Source organism: Siphateles boraxobius, unplaced genomic scaffold (genome assembly GCF_051911475.1).
Source record: "Siphateles boraxobius isolate OS27281-9 unplaced genomic scaffold, OSU_SipBor_1 7, whole genome shotgun sequence".
NCBI lineage: Eukaryota > Metazoa > Chordata > Actinopteri > Cypriniformes > Leuciscidae > Siphateles > Siphateles boraxobius.
In genome coordinates, this window is record NW_027509197.1 from 32182283 (window position 1) to 32206128 (window position 23846).

The 23846-nt window shown below is 36.9% G+C and overlaps 1 protein-coding gene across 7 annotated transcripts in view; it reads left to right on the forward strand.

The window, feature by feature from the left end:
• The first annotated feature begins 4410 nt into the window (after positions 1-4410).
• col18a1a (collagen type XVIII alpha 1 chain a) overlaps positions 4411-23846 on the forward strand; it is a 90703-nt gene continuing 71267 nt past the window's right edge. For 5 of the 7 annotated variants that reach the window (XM_077215946.1, XM_077215948.1, XM_077215949.1 and 2 more), the window contains exons 1-2: positions 4422-4575; positions 4670-4740. In XM_077215946.1, coding sequence (XP_077072061.1) covers positions 4565-4575; positions 4670-4740 — 82 coding nt within the window. In that variant the 5' untranslated portion in view covers positions 4422-4564. Of the gene's footprint in view, positions 4576-4669; positions 4741-23846 lie in introns of all 7 variants that reach the window. The other 2 variants (XM_077215956.1, XM_077215954.1) reach the window with 2 other exon arrangements.

The following is a 23846-nucleotide window of genomic DNA, read 5'->3' on the forward strand; positions in this document are numbered from 1 at the left end:
CATTAATTGAAATTTACATTGTTACAAAAAAAGTATTTAGTCACATTTGATCAGTTTAATTAATCTAAAATCCTTCTGAAAAATTTTGAAAATTTTGACCGTTGACATAGTCCTGAGGGATTTTCTGCTAATACTACATGAATACACATATTGCTAAAAGTTATGTCAGACAAAAAAAGCAGCTTTCAAACAATTTGGCCCATTGTTCTGCGTCAAGTCCTAACTGTGGCAAAACACCACCGATCCGAATTCCTCGAGAATAAAGCAGCATAAACAGATCAGTCATCAGCTCCAATGTCATATTAGTGGAATTTGAATCACTGTTCTAAAAGTTAAAATATGAAACCCACTCTTGACAGAAAAAAAAAATCCACAACTAGACCAGACACATTCATCTCCAAACAGAAGAGTCTTTGATTGACGTTCACAGATAGAATGGATTCAAAAGGTCTATGAAACAGAACTGCAGATTATTTCAGCACAACTGCAGCACATTATAAATCAAGAGGGAAATGATTGGAGCTTAGCTGGAGGACATGAATGAGCACAATGAAGCACTTTTTTTTTTTAGCAAAATGGACAAGATAGAGACATTCAGTCATCAGTCACTGCAATGTGGGTCTCAACAACTATTTGACAAGTGGAACAAAATGATCTTAGAAGATCCTGTTTGTTCTTTGACGCACAATAGTTCGCTGTAATCACATTTATGTCTTATTTGAGTGTGTGAAGTTCCTTTTATTTTGGCTTTATTTTATTTAGGCCTGTGTGTCGTGTAGCTCATTTACAGTAAGTCGAGATGGTTTGTTTTTTGTTTATCTCATCTCTTGATACACGACCCTTCAACAATGAAAACCAAATGAAAGTAGTTATGAGTTCTTCTCATAAGTTGTTTATATTTGTAATCACACACATGCATAAAAAGTCGAATGAAGGTAAAAGTAAAAAAAAAAGTGCACTTATAATTGAATTTGGAGAATGCTTAAGTAAGGGGATTATAACTTGATTTTCTTGAAACATGCCCTTAATAGAAAAAATGAATTCCAGGTGTATGACCAAGAATTACACTTTTTTAAATTATTATGATTATTATTTTGTACTATTTTCCCATGAAGTTTGCCACTAATGGCCAGGCTGGGAAAGAACTGCTTTTCTTCTCAGCTAGTGAACTGCGAAATGACTGATAATTGTGAAAAAAATGCTGTCTTGGCTCTATTAGAGTTTGTGTTGTGTCTAGTGAAAGGCTACCTAGTTGTGTATTTGTGCAATTCTGATCTTACTAGCTCTGGTGATTAGATTACTAACCTTTTTTTCTTTTTTTTTTAAACTAAACTTACAGGCCTTTGCTCTTCGAATGTTGTTTACCTGGATTCTTCCATCTGTGAAGCAAATCTGCTTTCCTTAATGTTTGCTGCCAAAAATCTTTTCTAGATCTAAAGTCCTTCCTGAAATCAAAATTTGTCTACTAACATGTTCCTGACGTAGAAAGCATGTTGTTCAATTTACAGAAAACACGTATGAAATCCAGATGATCTTGCATTTATTAAAAGAAAAAAACTTTCTTTTATGGAACACAAATTGTGAAAATGTGAAGACTGTCCTGGCTGCTCTTTTCCATATGCATATTTTCCAGCATTTCAGGGCACCATAATATGATTTGAGAGCTGTAGTGGAGGGAATCATTTTCAATGAATGAGGACTTACATTTTGGCCTGTTTGCCACTCAAATCTATCAGAAGACTTATAGTGCACATATGACCTAGTTTTATTATAATTCTCTAATCACTTTGGAGCTTGCCACCATTCAATGTTTGCCCAGTATCTGCCATGATGTCTTTATGTATAATGCATTATAATGCATCAACTATGCCTTGTAATGAACCCTATAATGCTTTGTATGATCCCATGAATAATCATAACCACAGTTATAATACATTGTTACATCTTTATAAAGTATACATTAAAACTCAAACAACTAATTTCAGATGTAACAAGGGATGTGCATATGTTATAATGCATTTTAACTTTGGTTACAGATATTTATGAAATTATATAATGCTTAAAAACGTACATTAGGCATAATGCATTAAAGGCTTTAAGTAAAGTGTTACCAAAAATTAATAATAAAAATACATGATAATATTAACAATATATATAAATAATGTAAGAAAAAAAGACTATACTGTGTGAGATCACAAATTCAAACTGTATAACAACATAACATTCAACTTCAATGCATTCGCAGTTATCTCAAAACACACATATTATCATGTGCATTTTTGTCCTGTTACTATTGTGTCCTATATATTTTAGTTAAATGTTTAAAGCAAAATAGTATAAGATGATTATGGTGATGAGATGCTTAATACTCAACATCTTATATGTATTTACATTTATCTTAATGCATTCTTTGCTTTTATAGGAATGCAAAGCTAACCAGGGCTGTGAACGTGTTTCAACAGCAGCCCACAAGCTTCTGATCGCAGTGAATGAAGTCCGCTAGCATCAGACTCCTCTGCGATCCTCCACAGTGAGAGGTTACTCATGGTGCAGAGTGCTCGTAATGAGAACATGCTGGAGATGCTTTGATGAGGTGGCCTTGTGTGTGCCAGTGGGTGTTCCTGAAGTCGCGGGTGTGTGTGTGTGTGTGTGTGTGTGTGTCTGTTCCCACTTCCTCTCTTGTTGACCCACTGTTCCCAAGAAAGCTGACCTGACTGGGAAAACAAAAGCTGCACTCTCTTTGACCCACTTCACCCTGCTGCAATAAATCTGATTGGGCGACACATTCTTTTACCTCACATTTGTTTAAAAAAAAAAAAAACGGAAATATTTTGTGATCACTCTTAAAAAGGTCTTTGTTTGATGTTATACTGTCTGGAAGCATGTTTACCCAAAGTGGTCATGAATGATCATTTGCGATCGGTAAGAATCTGAAGAATTATCATGTTGTGAGCTCATTGGATACATCTTATCTGGTTTTGGATTTTATGATTCCTTTCTAACTGACAGCATACCAGACAGTGAAAGACATATTTGAGGAGTGATTAACTTTTATGTGTGAGAAGCACTCTGCTCACAATGGACTTCACCTTATCCTTTGCATTGCACAAGTACACCACGTAACCCCAAGTTTAAACTGCACTCCAGGTCATGCTTCGCTCAAGAGCGCTGGTGACAAGTTCATCGGAAAGACAAATTAGGGCTGGAAGCATATAGGAGGAATTCTGTACACATTCAGAATTGTTCCTAGTCAGAGACAGGATCAGATTGGTTTCTCTTTTGATGACCCTTTTTCTTAATGGCAGTTCAAACTTTCCTCAGTACAAACAAAGTAGCTTAAATTTTCCATGTGAAAATACGGTCTCCTATTCAAGTTTAACATGCAGAGACAGTCTAAGCCATTTACTGTAGGTTATCAAAACATTGCTCTGCAACATTGACTCAACCAATGGCGTGAGTTTGCAGCAGGACTTTCCCCTTGGTTGACCAATGGTGGATGGAAAGATGATTAGGGAAAGCTGTTTAAAATGTTTCTCCTTATTTCTGCAAATCCGTTTGGTGATGCGAAATGTATTGAAATGTTGCACCACAAGTGTTGTCAAACAAAATTTGCAATCTGTTCAGCGAATGAGAGAGAGCGGCGTAAATGTTTTTGCATTTTAGTTTGGTGCTGTTTACACGCTTTTAATACATTCAAAATAACATTTAATAATAAGTATGCAAAACAACACTCAGCTTCATCAAAGAAATCCAAAAGTGTTTTTCTCACACAGGTTTCTGCTGTCTTTTAGATAAAGCCATGACTAAAAATAATATTTTTCTTCGCTACGTAGTTGCTCTGTTTACACGAGAAAAGACTATTAATGTTTTGCATTTTAAGTAATTTTTAATTAACCAGAGTTAATCAATGTATATCACTTAAAAAAATTATAATTATAATTAAAAATTTAGAATTTTGTAGATTTACTTGGTAACATTTTTTTTTCAATTATGTTGTCTGTTATTTTTTCTCTCAACTTTTAACTTTTAACTTATTTCTCTCAAGAAAAAAAATCTGATCTAATTGCTCATCCATCCAGCTGCAATATTCAATTAAAAATATATTCAATTTGTACTACTTCTAGACCAGGAAAAAACTAAAGCCTCTATTGATGTCTCAAGAAAACTGTTAGTTATATCAAGATAACAAAACAAATTGAGTTCTTAAGAAAGCAACTTTCTGCTAAAACTGCTATTTTAAAGTCATGAAAAACATTATTACAAGAAAACAAGACAATAAAAAAAAAATCCATGGTCTTAAAGGACTTCCATAGGCTACTTGACATCGAGAGCGCATGGCGTCACAGGGGTCAGGTGGGTTGTGTCGGGGGGGCTTTAGGACCCAGAGGTGTTCGTGTGCCGCTGTCCTCTCTCCCCGTGTCGTTCATCAGTGTTCTCTCGGATCACTCTCATCAGCTGTTGCACCGGCGCAAGGGTTGTTCTCACTCTATAGCGGGAAACTTTCATCCACCTTCCAACCAGGATCCCATGTAGCTGTCGGAACGGATCAGTTCTAAAAACTGAAATGGCAAGAAGGTATAAGTGAGAAATGCACTTTAGAATCTTTTTAGAGTGTAAATGATGAAGATGGGGGGGAAAAAAACTAAGCAAATGTGGGTGATCGTTGCAGGTGTCTGTTGTTTCTGGAGCGGTTGATCTGTGTGTTCATTGCTCTGTCACCGGCTGCATCGCAGAGAAGAGGTGAGTACAGTCAGATGCGGGCTGGACCACTGGCACAGCATGTGTGTGTGCTTAGACTTGGTGAAAAGTCGACGAGACATACAGACTTCATTATCTGACTGTAGTGCTGCAGTATTTGATCAAAGATAGCAAAATGATTCACATAAAAAACATCACGTCTAATTGCCTACACTTTGTGAAGAAACACAAATGAGTTAACTTTTTAGTTTACTGATGATCTATCTATCTATCTATCTATCTATCTATCTATCTATCTATCTATCTATCTATCTATCTATCTATCTATCTATCTATCTATCTATCTAATCTTGTTTAACAGTAAGGATTTTTTTGGCCACCAGTTGCATTTTACTTATTTACTTTTTTTTACTATATTTTTTAAATATGTTGTTCATTATTTTATTTTTTAAATCTTCCAAACTTGATAGGTTTGGATTGGTGTTTTTTTTTTTTTTAAGATAGTTGGTCTGACGCCAAATTTGACTCCATCTCAGTAATTTTGTGAGTGTTAGCCTGGACTTGTTTAAAGTTTCTGTGGTGGTTTGTGGGATCTGCCTACACCATACAGTAGTTTCGTAAGTTATGTCTCTTCCCATGTGTATCGTTTTGCCATGACTTCAGTTGCAGACCATTTAATTAAGAAAATGTACAGCTGTCATGTAAGGCTGGTCTGAAACCAAGAGATCTAAGAAACTGAGAACCTCTTTATAAATATTTGATTGACAGAGATCACTGTTGCTGTCATCACATTATAGAGGGATAATGGACAAACTTGCATCAAAGTTTGTGGGTGTGCCATTTGCATTTTTGAGGGTGGCATCTCAAATAACATATACCATGAAGGTCTGCTTGCCTGGTTGGGTTTATAGATTTATGGGAGGTTGTAAATTCTTGATGTGAAAGGGTTACAGAGAGATCAAGTGTTCACTGTGCGACTCAATGTCAATGTCTGTTTGATTGTTTCATAGCGGTGTAGTATTGTTGAGGGTAACACTTTAGAATAACTTTCATTAATAAATCATTAACAAACGTTATGTAATGATTAACGGATCATTAGTTAATACATTCACATAGCTAGAAATATGAGAGAATGTGCTTGTTAAAGTTTACTAATGAACTTATTAAACATTACATCATGATTAACAGAACATTTTTAATGTAATTAAACTGCGTACAAATGTTATTAAACTGTCAGCTCATATGATGATCATGCACTTCTTGAAAATATACAAATGTCATTAAACTTCAGTTAATTTTTCTGTTGAGTTTTATTAATGAAAGTTATTATAAAATGTTACCTTGTTGGGAGAGAGCTGCACTATATTTTAAATAATCACAGATCAGTTTCACTTTATATAAGTGCCTGACTTTGTGCTGGAACTGTCAAAGTGCAGACTACTTTCTTGCCTCATGGTGGACTTTTCTTTTGTCATGCCATCAATTTGTCGCTCTTTGACTGATCGTGGCCTGAGGCTGCACAGCAGGCCGGAGGAGAACAGCTGTAAAAGGACACCCCACCGGGATATTTAATCGCTGAGCGAAATTCTGCATTAAAAATCACAGCAAACAAGGCTCCCCACCTGCTGTATATGGATGCCTAAGCGATAGGAGGCAGGAACGTCCTGTTGAGAACTCTGTGGTTGCAAATAACAATACGCTTTTCCCCAAAACAAAGCTTTCTTCGTGCTCAGGGAAACCTGGAGGCCAAATAACCTCCATGACCTGTTCTCTGTGTGCAGTGCTTTAGTAACTAAACTGCACTAAAGTTTTGGTTTTATACAATAGTTCTATAAACAAAGGTAATATGAGTAATTTGGCAAAAAGAAAAGTAAAGTTAGTTTGTAGCACTTTTAAAACACAACTGTTGTATGGTAGTCAGTAATGAAAATTAATTTATGGGTTCATTAATTTATGTATTGATGACCTAACACTATAGACTTTCTACAAACTTACTTTGAGACTTTGGACAAAAGAACTCTGACTACTCTTTGATTTCTGATGCTTCTAAACATTACTTTATTATGTAAATATCTCATCTGTTTCTTGTTAGATTGATGATCTCAGCAGCTACTTTAGCTTCAGAAAATAGCATCAACTTTGTATTGCATATCCATTATGAAATAATTTATTTTTGGGAATTTGTTGGTGAGGTAAAAAAGGCTGGATTAAACATGATATGACATGATTACTTTAAATGAAAGTTCTGATGCTAGATTTATGTTAACTGCCTTAACATGTTTTATTGAGTCCTTTAAACGCCCACAGGCACTATTCGCTAATCGAATGTAAAAAAAAAAATGCCTTCAATTTCATGACACAGATAAAATGTAATCATTACAACAAAGTCCTTGAGTTTTCGTTTACTCTTTACACAGATGATCTATGAAATGTTTGCTGAAAAGGCGTGATCTGCAGCGTAACCTTTTAGTTAGTGGCAGCATTCTTGTAGGTTAATGCCAGTGCTTTCTTAAAGGAATAGTTCAGCCAGAGAATAAATATTTTGTCATTATTTTCAGACTTGCCTGCTTTTTTGGTACTTTTTTCTTATTTTTGAGTTTTGACTTTTTTGTGTGCATGGAGGACAGCTTGGACATTTTTATTTGTGTATTACCATTCCTTTAGAAGAAATTAAGAAGTGGAAATGGATGTTCTCAAGCCCTGTCCTGGCTCAGCTACTCCTATGGTTTCAGTAATCCACAGATTTTCCAGTCAGTAAACAGATTCAATTATAGTAGTCTCTAGTGGGGGCCTCGTTTCTCTGTCAGAGAAGTGTTGATGCAGAGATGTGAATTGAAATTTTCTTTAACCCACCCTTGAAAAACTTTTCAAGGGGAGCAGTGGAGAAGGCATTATCCTGTGAGCTAGATGGGCTGTATTTAACCCACTTTGTGAGAATGGGAGCTCCTGGGATCAAGAGATGGCTAAATTATGTGTGTGTGAGAGGGTCAATGAGTGAGAGAGAGAGAATGTGTGTTTGTGCACTTCTCATGTACCCCATCAGTACAAAGAGTCTGGATTTATCTTTAAACTTAGAGGCATTGTGACTTGGTAACCGGTGATGAAAAGGATTTGCGAATCTGTCAAGCAGAATAATAACTCAATTTCCACTTTTCCACTATTAAAAATTAAATTGAAGCATCCCAAACCTCATCCATTTCTTGTGTTTTAGATCCGTAATGCATACTCCATGCGATGTTCTCATAACATTGATTATAAATCAACAGTTCATGGGGAAAATCTCTCTTGAGCGGTGGTTCTCAACTGGTTGTGACCCCCCCCCCCCCCCCCCCCCACACTAACAAAATTGTTTATAATACAAAAGTAAACAAAAACTGTGCATATACTTGGAAAGCACGCAGAATATATTTCCTCTGCCTCATCATGCAGCAATTATGTTGTCCTTTTTTATGGGGAATGTGTTTAGTTAGTCAATTTGACCCAGCAATGACCTACAGTACATGCAATGAGGCATATCTCACACCTTGACATTAAAAATATAAACTGAAGATTGAAAGTTCATGCAGTGGGTTTGCCTGCTGTGCTGCACATGGCTTTTTGCCTCAATATATTTGAAACCTATTTAGGCTACATATGCAACACAGGCTGGGACTTTATTGTTTGGAACAATCTGGCAAAGTTGCCTAAAACTGTGGTCTTCAAGGCAATTCATTCATCCAAGTAGGGTCTAGGATAGATGTCGGGCGGTATGGGTCAAAATTGACTCTTATCTGTTAATCAGCCAAGTGGGTACATTTATTAACAAGTGAGCCCAAATAGCCAAATAACGGCTTATCACTACAGATGTTCTTATGCATGTTTTGGAGATGTGATACTCCAAACATGCCAGCTAAAAGGGTGGGGACCGCACTGATGAATGGGAACTGACATGCGACACATCTGTGTTTTACAGCACGGTGTCGTAATCTATTCACATAATCCTGCAAGAACAGAGGGTATCGCTAACATTCAGTGACAGGAATGAGAACATATGTTTCTCCTTAATGCTTGTCATTTTTACTTTACCACACAATAGTTGGGGGGCTTTAAGTAGGTGCATTCTAATAGCATGCGTGTAGGTTCCTGTCTTGTTTGGTACATTTAGAGCCCAATTTGTTTATTATACACATTATCCCTTGAAATGACCATAAACTTAAGCAATCACAGTTGAATAGGGTTAAAGACCTGCCGGTCATGTTTTTAGTAAGCTGGGTCACAATTTTAACTAGTTTCTTTAACTCTATTGGTCACAAAGTTAGATTTGTTCTTTCTTTGCTTGGCACAATGAGCTATCAGCTGTTTCACCAGTGCATTTGTGCCCTCTCAATAAAAGCAGGTGTGCGCTGTTGCTATTCAGATGGTCAAAGCTGAAAGGTCTCTCTTTTTGGTCCAGTGCCATAAACGCAGCTCTGTCTAAATGATATCTTCCCGAGACAATTAGGCCTATTCTAAGTGGCGATTTAGTCATCTTTACAGCTTTAAGCCACAATTGAATTCCAGAAAATATTAGCAAACACGCACTAATGTTCTCATACCATAATCTTTGATCTGAATTTGCTGTAGCATGTCCTCTTCCTTTTTAGGGTGATGCTTTTTAGGTAAAGGCTAACAGCTGTTGTTTGTATTTTTTTTTTTTTTTTTTTTTGCTGTGTGGCGTCATTCCTTGATGTCTGAACCTCTTTTGGTCTCACACTGTGTGTTAGTTCCAAAAACCAATAGGAAAACCATAATTACAGCTCTTGGGTCATGAAAGGACGATTTTTAATACTCTTTTTGGCCCGCAACCTACCATCATCATGGCTAATCGTCCACTGAGTGCTCCTGAAGTCTTTCCTGCCCAGGTTGAAACCCTTACTTTTTTTGCTCCCTTCACCTGTAATTGTGGCGGCAGTTTACTTCTATGGCGTTATTTGACAAATGACAGGCCAATGGGTTCTGTACACATCTCAAAATCCCCCGAAAAGGCACCTGTGGTTTAAAGGCGTTAAAGGCAAATAGGAAAAGTTGACTTTTGCTGAAATTGTATTATGCGGATATAGACACTGTGTGTGCTTTTATTGTAAGGTGTATTGTATAAGAGAAGATGGATTGACTTCCTATTTGGGCTTTACAGATAGTGTCTTGCTTCTGCAGCTGTTGTGGAAGAAGATTGTGTTGATAAGGAGGGGGACAACTGCGTGTTATCTTTATTAGTGTCTGTTGTCATCTGCTCTTCATTGAATCTGAGGCGGATAGAATGGATTTTTTGGCCTGTCGCTTGTGAGCCAGGATAAAGGATGTTTGGGAGATTGTAATTTTTATTATTAAATTAATTATTTTATTATTAAATTTTATTCAGTAAGGATGCATTAAATTCATCAAAAGTGATAGTAAAAACTTTTACTTTGTTACAAAACAAAGTACACTTAAAATAAATGCTGTTCTTTTGAACTTTCTATTCATCAGAGAATCCTGAAAAAACTGCAACACGGTTTCCACAAAAATGTTAAACAGCACAACCGTTGACGAACAAAGATAAAAATAGGAAATGTTTCTTGAGCACCAAATCAGAATATTGGTATGATTTGTGAAGGATCATGTGACACTGAAGTTTGAAATAATAGCTGCTGAAAATTCAGCTTTGCCATCAGGAATAAATTACATTAAAAAATATTTTGAAACTGTTTTTTATGTATTTTGATCAAATGCAGCCTTGGTGAACATAATAAACGGTTATATATAAAATATATATAAAAACAGTAATTCATATTTACATTTTTTTTAAACTGTCAAATTGAGTCTGATTCTACAGTCCCCCCCCAAATTTGTTATAACAAAAAGCCAACTGAAAACAGTTTATACGATCTTCTTATGTCTCTAATTACAGCTATTTTTTATTTTATGTCTTTTGAATGGCAGCTGGCACACGAGTACTGTTTTGAATAATTGTTCTCTAACAATTATTATGTGTAATTGGAATAGATGAGACTTGTTTTTATCTTGCCTGCAAGCAAATCATTTTAACTTCCAAGGTGATCACTTAGATAGTGATTTATTGAGAATTTTCTGGCATGCAGACGTGATTGTGTAAGTATTTTCATATGTAAGTATCACTGCTGACATTAGGTTGATATAACTTAAAAAAATAGTCACAATTTTTTTTAATAAATTTAATATCTTGACCAATGAGCCATTGTTACATTCGAAATGTTAAAACGCAGGAGGGAAATTACTGTTAAATGTAGTTAAAAATAATCAACCGAATGAACTGATTCTTTAAAATAGACTGTACAAAAATGATTTTTATTGCATTTTCAATAAAATTGATCTGTGCTAATGCACTCATAATTTAGATATTTAATGGCTAAATAAATTGCATTAAACTATTGAAATATTCCTGACATCAATTAATTTTATATATCCATTATCCAACAAAATAACAGTGAATAAACCATAAATACTCAATATATCGCACAGCCCTACCTCCCACTTTTTTCTTGCTCTGACATGTTTTCTAATAGGAGATATATAAAATATGCTTGTGCAGATAGTCATCTAGTCATTAGATCTTGACAATTGGTCAATAATGATGGGCTGCCAATAGGAAAATGGTTCCCATGCCAACCAGGTGTAGATTTGTCAGGCACAAAGCGTAGTTTGGCCTCTGTGTGAGAAGCAAGATCCCGTTACCTGGCACTTTATCCTCCCACCAGCTTAAGAAGTGTTTACATGTCCCAAGTAACAGTCTGCTGAACGCAGGGCTGGATGAAACCAAATACAACATCCCAAGAAATCCATACCAGCGCCTTTATTCTCATGAATGAAAGTGGTATTTGAATGACCACCACTGTACACCACACAAGACTATTAGTGCAAAGGCCAGTGAACTGATACCTTTAGTCGCTCCAGGCAATTCAGCATCTATTTCTGCTCTATGTGCTTGTGAATTTTAGGGTTTCTTGTGATCATATGGGTTCTTTCTTATCTTTTTGTAGATTGTCTATTTTTAAAATAGGGGTTTAATACTGTTCACTCTCTATTTCCTATATGTAGCTTTTAAAAGTTGATGTTTGAAATTCCCTCCTTTCATTCATTCTTCCACTAACAACAGTGTCCACGGACATTTCTCTTGTTTCACTCCACATAATTCTTTCTCCCCAATGGTGTGAAAGACGTCTGTCCCCTGGGCAGGGGAGATTACCATCAAGGGCAGTGGGCTTGAGAACAAAACACAGATTTGCGGAGGTCCTTTAACCAATTCTGTCTCTCCTGAGAGTTCTGGGAATGGGGGCTGAGGTCAGATATGGGAGTAGGTATCATTCATGCTCTTTAGTTGTCAGGGAAAGAATGCAATGAGACTTAACACTCTAAAGGCCCTCTTGAGGCAGGTGCAAAAACCCTTTTTTCTATAGCAACACCTTTTTCTATAGGAGGTCACATGAAATGGCATTCAAGGATCCTCTCGGTTCTCACTGCTAGTGCGGCTCTCTTCTTTGCCTTGACAGCTAGAGGCATGTGAAGGCATGCTGGGATTGAGCAAATATTGTGCTGTGACCATTTTCTTGCCTTCTCTGATTTCAAGAGTGGTGAGTCAGGGGTGTGTGAGTTTAGTTTAGTTTAGAGGATGTGTCTTTATTTGAAGACTTGAGAGAATTAAATGGATAGTTCACCCGAAAATGAAAACTGGCATCATTTATTCACACTCATTTTGTTCCAAACGTTGATTGAATTTTTTGGTCACACTTTAGTTGAGGGTCCAATTATCTCTATTAACTTTTGTCTCAATAAACTTCTAATTACTGCTTATTAATAGTTAGTAAGGTAGTTTAAGTTTAGGTATTGGGTTGGATGAAGATTATGGTCATGTAGAATAAGGCATTAATATGTGCTTTATAAGTACTAATAAACAGCCAGTATAATAGTATTATGCATGTTAATAACCAACTAGTTCATTGTGAGAATTGGACCCAAAACTAAAGTTTTCCTATTTCTTTTGTGGAACACAGCAGGAGAATTTCTGAAGATAGGTTTTGTTTTTCCTTTACAAGCAGTATAGTGAATGGGAACTAAATCATTCAAGGTTAAGAAAAGGACACAAAAGCAACAGAAAGGTAAATTAAAAATGGTTCTTATAGCTAGTATGCTATATTCCAAGTTATACAAAAGCTTTGTGAGAGAAATGGACCAAAAGTTAATCTTCTATTTCATGCAAATCATCACCTTTTCTGTGCTAATTTACTCATATGAACTCAGTGAACCAGTGAACCAGATCAACGATTCATTGAAAAATGATCAACGATTCATTGAAAAATGACTCAAACAAACAGGTCAGTAAGTTTTGTTTTTCTGGATTCTTTGATGAAAAGAAAGAACATCATTTATTTGAATTATACTTTTTGTTTGTAACAGTAAGTCTTTACTGTAACTTTTGACCAATTTAATGTATCCTTGTTGAATAAAATATGATTCTCTAACAAAACAAAAAAATCGTACCTAAAGATTATTCATTCATTTATTTAGATCTATGTGGTCTGATCCAAACGCAAAGTTATTGTATTACCTCACAATACCTGAAATATACTAGTGAACGAGTCATATGAGTCATGAACTTCTTTTATAATTATTTTGTGGTGCTTTTGTTTCTTTTCTTTTCTTGAAGATTGAAAGCTTCAATTCCCATCCCTTGTAATTGCAAAGAAAATAGTATGGAACAGAAAAAAAATAAAACAGTCCAATGGGTTTGTAAACGATGTGAGAATTTTAGGGTGAACTATCCCTTCAAATGTCTCTATGGATGCTGAAACAGTTTGTTGAGATCAATAAGGATGCATCTAATTTGCTAAATAAAAACAGACTGCAGGGGCTGGAAGTTCTAAGTAGTTTGTACTTGGGAGTGTGTTTTTTTAATTGCATGGACTTCTATCAGCACAAAAGCCAAAGCATCACTTTGCTCAGCATGCTTGGAGGCCACAACTGTCCTGTCTCTGAGCTGGAACCGAAACAGTAAAGAAAGTCATCTGTTCTTCTCTGTAATGTAGGCCAGATGGCACAGTGCCATTCTTTGAGACATTCACAAAAAGGGAAGGGAATTAAGCCAATTGTGGGGTAGTTAGATCATTTAGAGAGCAGTGAAAGATTTGCCAGTCTATTCCTTTACAAAGCTATAAAGTTATCCACACAACAAGGGCCATCATTCTGGACGAGTCAACAGTTTTTTTCAGGCTTTTTGCTGAAATTTCCCAAGCTGCTTTGCTCTATAGTAAGTAACTAGGTGGAGAGAATGAACATGGTTCATTGAAGTGATTTAGGTTTATAATTCCATTATGCGCCAATGAACCTGGCTACATTGCTGTATGTTTAAAAAAAATCAGGCTGCAAGATAGTTGATGTTTTCCATTGCCCCAAATCCAGTGCTTGTAAGCCAAAGGAGAGTTGGGTCAATAGATGTTCCACAACCTTGCAGTGCTATTTAATCTTGTGTTGTTAATGTAATGCATCTTAAGTCTATCTTGTCTTTGTTTTTCTGTTTGTAAAGTGAGACCTTGTCAACAATATTGTTTCTTTGGATTTGCTTATTTACAGTATTTGTATTAACTTTAGTGTAGAACTGCTTTGAGGGACTGGTAAAAAAAAATATTTTTCAAATGAATGTTGTTCTGTTAAACATTCTATTCATGATAGAATACTGAAATAAATGTATCAGGGTTCCTCAAAAATATGAAACACCACAACTATTATAATAATAAGAAATGTTTCTTGAGCAGCAAATCAGCATATTAGAAGAAGGATTTCTGAAGGATCATGTGACACTGAAGACTGGAGTAATGTTGCTGAAAATTCAGCTTTGCCATTTAGAAAGAAATTACATTTTAAAATAGATACAGCTTTACAGTTTTAACTTGTAGTAATATTATAGTTTTTACTATATTTTTAAACCAATAAATACAGCCTTGGTGAGCATAAAAACTTCTCTCAAAAACAGAAAGAAATTCTTAACAAAACTTTTGTAAACTAGTGTATATTTAGATTATTTGATGCTTCCCCGAAAAAATTACGGAGGAACCGTAATCATGAAGTGGCAATGGGATCAGAACTATAATCATTAAATTCCTCATGATTCCCACAATGCACATGGCCTAACTAGTGATCAGTCTTATCTCCACTGGAATCCAGGTCAGTCTGAGTTTAGTCCCATAAGAATAGAGACTAGTTGGGTCAGGTCCATGTTGGTACCTGGTGCTGACTGATGTCATGATTTTATCTAGCTTAGGACTTTCAAATGTAGAGTCATTAGCTATGAGTCTCATGTCTCCTGCTGTTGGGGCACATTTACCATGTCTACAAAACACATTCAGTTAATGAGTGCTCTCCTGAGGCAAGTGTCACCACAGTTCTCAGAGGGATTTTTTCCCTCAGATTATCATTCCTTTGCCCTTTATTATCTCGAGTCGAGTGGCTGGAAATCTTAGACCCTCTTTGAAAATCGTCTGACGGAAAACAATGCGACCGCCGGTCTCTTTTCAGCCTGCCTGTCACTAATTGCGGGACAGGCACGGACTGACTGATGAAGGACCCCTTTGTCATACTCAGTGGTCCTGTTGAATCTAAAGCTTGTGATGTTGCTTGAGGCAGGACGTCACCCCTTAGATAATTTCTTACTTCATTACACAGGATTAACATGTCGACTAAAGAAGGGTAGGTTATGGTTACATATGAGCGTGTAGAGGTAAGTTTACTTAGTAGTTCTGTTTTATCGGCAAGTCATTCTTACAAACAAGCAAAAAGGTCACATTCTGTCAGCTAATCCTTAAGTATTAGCTTTCTTTAACAGTCAGTCACCAAACAACAAGGATTAAGTTTGAAGTCGGGACCGTTTCATTCCCCATGCTGTGGAATTTCATGCTAGCTAAGATGTGCTTTCAAAGAGTGTTTTCAAGCGGTACGGTTCGCAAAATATCTGGGGTTTTCCGTGAAGACACCATGAAGCAGTACTCTGCCATTGCAGATATCACAGGGTGGGATTATGATGACAATGTGTGGTTTGAAATGGCAGGGATTCTGTTTTGTGCATTTCTAGATAATTTGAGTAGCTCTGTGTGCCAAGCAAGTTCCATTTCTCTTTTAGTTCACTCTTGTTTTGTATCAGTGAGCGAAGCCGTTTTAAACCTGATGATAGTTGAAGATGATAACCAGAGTTTAGTTTAGTCATTTTCGCTTAATTGTAGCACGGGTCTGGACAGTATTGTTTTAACAAATCCCTGTTCCAGCAGCTCTGGAAAACACTATCCGCACGCATCTTTGCTGGTGATTCATGAGCCTGGCAACGGCAGCAGAATGAGAATGCAATGCTTTGACCAGAGCAGAATGTTTGGTGGTGATTTAACCATCATTCATGCAAGATACAGTGTCATAAGTAGACAAAGAGGGACACCTTCTTGGACATGTAGCATATACACTACTGTTCAAATGTTTTAGGTTGATAATAAATGTTCTTGAAAAAAGTATTTTATGCTCACCAATGGAAAAGCTGAATTTTCAGCATCATTACTCAAATCTTCAGTGTTACATGATCCTACAGAATTCATTCTAATATGCTGATTTTGGTGCTCGAGAAACATTTCTTATTATTACTATCAATGTTGAAAACAGTTGTGCTTCATATTTTTGCAACATTTTTTGCTTTTTCGATGATTAGAAAGATTTGAAAAAATATTTTTCGTGACAATGTAAAACTATGCATTGCAATTTTTGATCTATTTAATGCATGCTTGCTGAATAAAAGTATTAATTTTCCTACTGACCACAACGTTTTAAACAATAGTGTAAATAAACAAAGAGTTAGCATGAGTTACAAAGGTAATATTCTATATTACTAATTTATTACTAATAATATTAAATTTCTTTTCTTTGGCAATAAAATGCTTTTGTTTATTATTACTGTTTTTCCTCACACATAGTTTCCTCATTAGCGTAGTGACATTAACAGTAATATATAATTGTAGTCACAATAAGAGACCCATCCATCTGACAGCTTGTGAAGGGATCACTGGAATCGAATGGTAATACTAGATATAAACATGACCGTTATTTAGAAATTAGCATTTATGCTGTGGGATCTTTTGTAAAATGGTTGTGAAAATGGTGGTCTGATTATTTGAAGACAACAATGACAGCTTAAATGCCTTAACTTGTGTTATAGCTTCACTAACATCCATATCAAATGATCATTTAAAGACTCTAACTTTAAGAGAGACTCTAACTAACTCCAACTCCAAATTATGGCTTAAAATAAACAACAAAGAGAGTTTTATAATTTGTATGCTGTGCCTCTAACCAAAAGCTAGTCGTTACATAGGAGTTCCCACTCTCAGTCTGCTCAGTCTGAAAAAAAAAATTGTTTTCTATATTCACCACCTTCTCCGTAGTGAAGACATAGTTTATATTGCAAGAAAATGTGTTATATTGCGCAGTTGTCAATTTTCATTAGGCTGCGTCCCAAATCTGTGGTAATGCTAAACCACTAAAACCATAGCCAATGACTAAACCATAGCAAATCTAAAAAAAACTTAAAACCATTGCCAGACCACATTATTTATATCACTTGTAGATGGAGTGTAGACCAATGGATTGACCTGGATTCATTATACATCCTATATCAAATTATGTTTAACATCACCCTATGGAAAAGGATTTGAGATATGTCCTACGGGGTTGTTGATCTTTGGCTCTATCATTACAATGTTGTGGTGATAAAAGTCAAATCAGTTTTACTTACTGATTGACAGTGGAATGCCAAGAATGCTGGATGTCTGGTTCGTGTGTCAGTGGATGCCCACAGAAAAGTGAAGCTGTGGGCCCCTATTTCATTAGATATGACTACTTACAGGAATGTGAACAGGCACTGACAGACTCTAGAGATCTTAAAATGAAGCAACACCAAGAAACGGTAACCGATTCCAGGTTTTACAGGTTCACTGGGTTAAGAAGACCATTTCATACGTTTGAAATTTTACAGTTGGAGTTTTAAGCAAGAAAGCCTGAGTGACATAAGTCTCACAAGCCTAAAACAGTAAAAGTTCTTGGTTCATTTAGATTTTTATATTTGAAGTTTGGTGAATAAAGGCCAAATCACACTGCACCGACAGACGCCACCAACATAGACAATCATCAGATTACAGTACGTCACTTCTCAGACATTCCTTGAATAACAAGAATAGAAACATTCGTTGAATAACAACGAACAAACACAGATTCGGCAAAAATGCTAACCAACGCCAACAGAGGCAGACAGGGATAACACTAATCCGACAAAACCTGACGAAGTGTGTTGTCATCTGTCAGTGCAGTGTGAATTGGCCTTAAGTGAACTGACTTCATAAACTGATTTGTGGGTCTTTTTTTTTTTACAAATTCATTTCAAAGAACCAGTTGAGAGACATACATTTGACTTGCAGTCATAGAGCATTTGGTTCTAAACTAACATGCTTATAAAGACACTGGTTTTGAGTATGTTCTTGTTAGCCCAGTTCAATTGACATTTACCATTGAAACAAAAGCTTAAACACTTTTTCCTCTGCTTGTCATTGGATTTTTGTGGTGGCATTGCTGTGTGGCCTCACCTTGTCAGGTGCCAGGGATTAGGTGTATTAAGTGCACCCCTCTGAAAGTGACAATAGCAGGTTTGTTTGCGTCTCATTAGAGGATCAGCTGAGCTCCACTCAGTTAAAAACCTCTGAGATAATCTGTCCTGGTGCACCAAACACATACTTTTCATTCCCATGTAACAAATATGCTTTTCCTTGTGCGGTTTCTTGATGAAAGATAAAACACAGTTGAGCATAGTCTTTGTTTAATACAGGTGTTGCACTGCTACATAATTATGCTGCCTTCAAAAACACCATTTTATGGCCAATATCGAATACAGATTTAAGTGTAACCTTCCTGAAGATGCTGCTTATGCTTTGACATTAATGACTTTTCATGATTATGAAAGCATAAGCTTATAGGAGCCTTTAAGACGCTTTAAGTATGGTGGAATAGTTGTGAACTCAGTAACCTCACTGAAAACCCATGGCGTGAGTACCTGTTTCTGGGACATTATGTAAAGGATTAATGCAAGTCCTGACCCTCAGACTGAATAAAGTTTGACATTAATTCATGATTATGTGAAACCTCTGTTCATTCAGATTATTTGCCTTTTCTTGACCAAAGAAAGCTGCTCGAGACATTTTAAGTCTCAGTTTGGGCACCGTACATGGTGTAAAACATTGTTTTGTGTATTGTTTTATTTTTTTTCTCCCAAAATTTCATCAGGATCGGTTTAATCTGATTTGATACAGCCTTTTACGAAATGGCAAATGTTAGGGATTACTCCTTCAGAATCCATGGACTTCACTTCTGCCAACCAGAACTCTATAAAATGTGCCTGGGCTGCCAGGAGCCACAGTGGGAAGATTTCAATAGATGGGAGCTTCAGCGGGCACTGGCCGTTTTCCAGGAGTTCAAATGCATCATTCACACTGAGAAGCATAGCGGCGACAAATTATTCCTCAATAAAGTCAGAGGAGTCTTGTATTTTTTGCAGATTTGTGCTGGGACTTTCTCCGGAGGGCGGAGGGAGATACGTGTTGACCTGACAGTGAAGGGAAACGAGAGACTCTTAAACTGTGATCCTGTCAGGTGTAGCTCCCCTCAACCCAACAGAAGCAGTATCTGCCCACATTCCTGCCATGCATTCTGTTCACCAGTCTGCCTGCTCTTACAGCGCTATTCAGTTACACAATGTCATTCAATACACCTGATCTTTGCTAAACAGACCTTTGGACAGTTACTGAGGAACTTATTTAGCCGACTTCTCAGCCACAGGCCAACATCAGTCAATATGTCTCGATGACCATGGTTTCACTACCATTAGCTTGTGTTGTATACCTCAGGGATCATCAAGACCGATATCTTGGGAAGGATATAAATCTAATTGGATTTGCAACTGACAGCTTTTCATGTTTCTGTTGCCGGCTAGCATTTCAAAGCGAGCAGTGCTCTTTTGGACTTTGTAGGGTTTTGGGATGCTTTTGAAACTTTTAATTGGGTTAATGTCCACAGTCACCCCGCCCCCCCTGCTGAAACAAACTTGAGCAAAACCGTTCCTGAACTGTAATTTGTTTACAAGCTGGAGTAAAGGCATTTTGTGTGGGAAACATGCTTGGGAAGAAGCAAACTTTGTATATTTCCAGATTACACAACTCTCAGTGATCCTGCTTTCTGTGACCTCAGATGACATTACATTACATCTCACGCTACTTTAACAAACATTTATTTTTACGTCATTTTCCTTTGGTTGCAAGTATAAAGCCAAAATTCTATTTTAAAAAAAAAAAACAAGTATGTAATTGTGTATCTAATTTAAACTTTAGTTGCAAATATGCCATTAGAATCATTTTTGTGATTCAGTTTCAATAAACTGATTCAAAACTGATTCTGTTGTTTTTTTTTGTATCTAAACTCAACAATGCTCACAAAAGTCTCCAGATGGCATTTTTCATGTATTAATATGTTTTAGTTATAGTAAGTAAATTCTGCTGTTCTTTACTAATGATTGTTAAATGCTGCAGGTGCATATAAACGAAATTCATTAATTCTTGCATTGTGCATTTTTTATCTAATTGGCAACAGTGGCCGTTTAGTTGGTGGTAAATTATGGTTTAGCAGAAGCGAAATATTGAGATATATTGGAAGAATTATACATTCAATATTTTTCTCGAGGGATTTAGATATGTGTTTGCACTGAAAGGGATTTAAAAAGAAGAAAATGAGTATAAACACTCTAGAAGCAATGATTAAAATTGTCAAATGCATCAATCAGCTTTGGTTAAGGGAACAAAGCCATTACAGAACCATGCAACAGAATTTTAGGCTGAAAGCCAATAGGAATTGCAAGCTAAAACACACAAAGTATAAACCCCCCAAAAAATCCCTAAGACCCTTACACACATTTCATATTTTTTATCTGTGTTTGTGCTTCTTACACTGGTGTGTCTGTCATTTTCTATGCAAAACAACTTTTTCAGAAATGGCATGTGGCTGGAAACCGCTATGTGGCTGGCCTGTCTGAAATGCTGTGAGTGTTTCAGCATTTTCCTGTTGTTTTGTGCCCTAATTAAATTATGTCTATTTAATTATGTTAAATTAAGTCCCTGTTACAAATTGTCTCTTGTGTACCCTCCGGTTGTGTTTTATTTAATTTATCCCTTTATGAATGATGCATTGTTTGAAAAGAAGGACATAAAGAGGCAGAGAGATAGAGAGAGAGAAACCAGCTACCCATCACCTTTGATAAATCCCCTCTGCTGTAGGGGGCCTGTCATACAGGGGCCTGAATTCTGTCCATTCTCATGTTGAACAAGTCCCTTTCTCTTCCTGCTGATTCATCTCTGCTCCCCACCACTGCTCTTAAATGCTGGTGAGCATAGCGGCTGAAGTTCCAGCAAAGGTCAGCGTGAGAGGCCACTGCCCACCCCGCAGGGTCTCCTTAGTAAAGCACAGACAACGCCAGGAATGTAGCCGGTGGACAATGAGACCCTCTCTTACCTCAGCACCAGACTGACTCCCTAAAGCACATTACAGTCAGGATGAGTCAGGTTGAATCCCATTAAGTTGCTTTAAAATTAGAATGTGATCTGTCTATCTATCTGCCTATCTGTTTGATCAACCACTTGCAATTAACAACTTCCTGAAACGCCTTAGAAACCACTTAGCAACACCCTAGCATCCATTCAGTACACTCAGCAACACATTAGCAACACCTCAAAACACCTAACAACCTCCTAGCAACCACGTGGCTTTCAAACTTTCAACCACTTGCAGTTCCCTAGTAACTTCTTGAAAACGCCTTAGAAACCAACCTGGCAACTTTTTTAGCAACACCCTAGCAAACACCCAACAATTGCTTGGCAACAACTTGGAAAACACTTTAGAAACTGCTTAGCAATGCCCTAGCAACCACCCAGAACTGACTAACAACCATCTAGTAACTTGAAACACCTTAGAAATCATTTAGCAAACACTCAGTACACAAAGCAATGCATTAGAAACCACTCGGAACCCCTAGCAACCACCTAGCAATGCCCTAGCATGCACATGGCTTTCACATTTTCTCTCAACCACTTGCAATTCCTTAGTAACTTCTTGAAACACCATTGAAAGTGCTAAGCAACACCTTAGCAACTTCCTTAGAGCCACTTTGAAAACCATAGCAACTATTTGCAACCACATGGCTTTCTCTCCTTAAAATGTCAGACAAGGCTTTGTCAAAGTTTATATTTACAAACCTTCCTTTCTAGTTAACATTGTGCTCCTTAAAGATTTATTTCAAGGAGTCAATGTCATTGAATAAAATAGTTGTTCTTTAGATTTTAATTAATGAAAACTGCAAGTAATTATATTCAAGCACTTACTTTAAGTAGTGTTTTTCATCTTAAGAGAACACATTATTTTCAACAGTTTAGCCTAAGGCCCACATGTTGAAGAATTTGTACAGTTTTTATAGTCACGCTTCACTGTAAGAGTGGCTTACTGGCAAATGCCAAATGAAACAGCCTGGGAAATCAGTTTTTCTAAACCTCCGAACAGGAAGAGCATGGTATTTTCTTTTTATCTATCTGCTGCTAGCGATCTACCAGATGGTATTGTTTTAAAATTAGAGGCATAGTAAAACTATCAGAAACTAGGAAGTCTTTCTTACAAGGGGGTTTTCTTGTAAAGCTTTCTTTTCTAAAGTTTATTTTACTTTTTGAATGTTCCTTTGTTTTTCTTTGTTTGGCAGCGGATAGGGAATGTAAAAATCACACAGTTAACTGTGCAACATGAATTTTTATGAATCAGGCAATTTTTCTAAACAGGAAGCTTTCGTATGTTCTCATGTTGGTCCTGTCCGTTTTTGACTCTTTGTTCTGTAAATAATACCTAGCCTTAATATGATTTGAACTCTTCTTCGTTTTCTCGCACTTTCTCTCTCTTTTTGTTTGGCATGGCTCTTTTGTTCCAGCAGGATAATTAAGTTGGAATGTATTCTCTTCAGGGGGCCTTTGGGGTTGGATAGGAGGAGAGAGAGTGTAGGAAGGGCAGAAGCAGTGGATGTTTGAAGATCTTCTTTGCCGGAATTAGGTTATTTCTCTCTAAGAGTAGTTTCCTCTCTCTGGCCTCCTTTAGAGATGTCTGTCTGTCACATCGTGTTAGCGGACTGTACGTGCGCCCTCCAGACTTCTCCTTTGTCTCTGTTTGCCCAGCACTTTTACTCATTGGGAGAGCGGTGTTTCAAAGCGGCTCTCTGATCGTGCTCATTAATTCTATTCTCATAAGCTCTTTCCCTCCTAGACACATCGAGGCTCACATTGTCTGTTAATGGTTAAAATAATGGGTGTTTCTTCAAAACTGAAGCATTGTATCTCCCCTGGTCCTTTTTTTCAGTCTTGCTCTGATGAGTAAGCACATTAACTCTCAGATCTGGGAAAAAGCTCTTGAACGCTTCCAGCACACTTTGGATGCAGGGAAGGATTGAGGTGGGAGGAGGGAAAGCATTTCTTATGTCCTGAGGGAAGGTTGGTTTACTCAGGCTGTTTCTCCAGGGAATGTGAGTCAGCCTGTGGCTTTACAGACAGCTGAAGTTCAGGGTCATGTGACCACAGGACAGGGCAGTGAGTTTGGCTAATCCCTCCTGAAATGTCCACTTACATAGCTGTATCTACACATAGTGGCACTCATTGGCTCTGTTTTCCAAAAGCTAAAGGAAGCAGCTCATACCAAGACAAGCCTGTATTATTCACTCTTCCACTACTTCTTCTGAATCAGTTTCTGGTTAAAATATATATGGCTGAATTAGACCAGTATTTCCACTTGCCATTGTGTAGCATTTACTACAGTAAAGTTAACCAAGTGGATCAGGTATTCTGAGCTGGTGTGAGCGAGTAGAGGCGGGGACCAATTTGCATTTTCTGAGTATACTTTTAAATATGTCATTTTGGTGATCAAAGATGAGTTTTAAGGGTTACAATTATTGACTACAGCGGGACTTTAAACTGTTTTATTGCTGGGAAGTGTTGAATTAAGGGAGTGCAATAAGGGCTCTGTTTCAC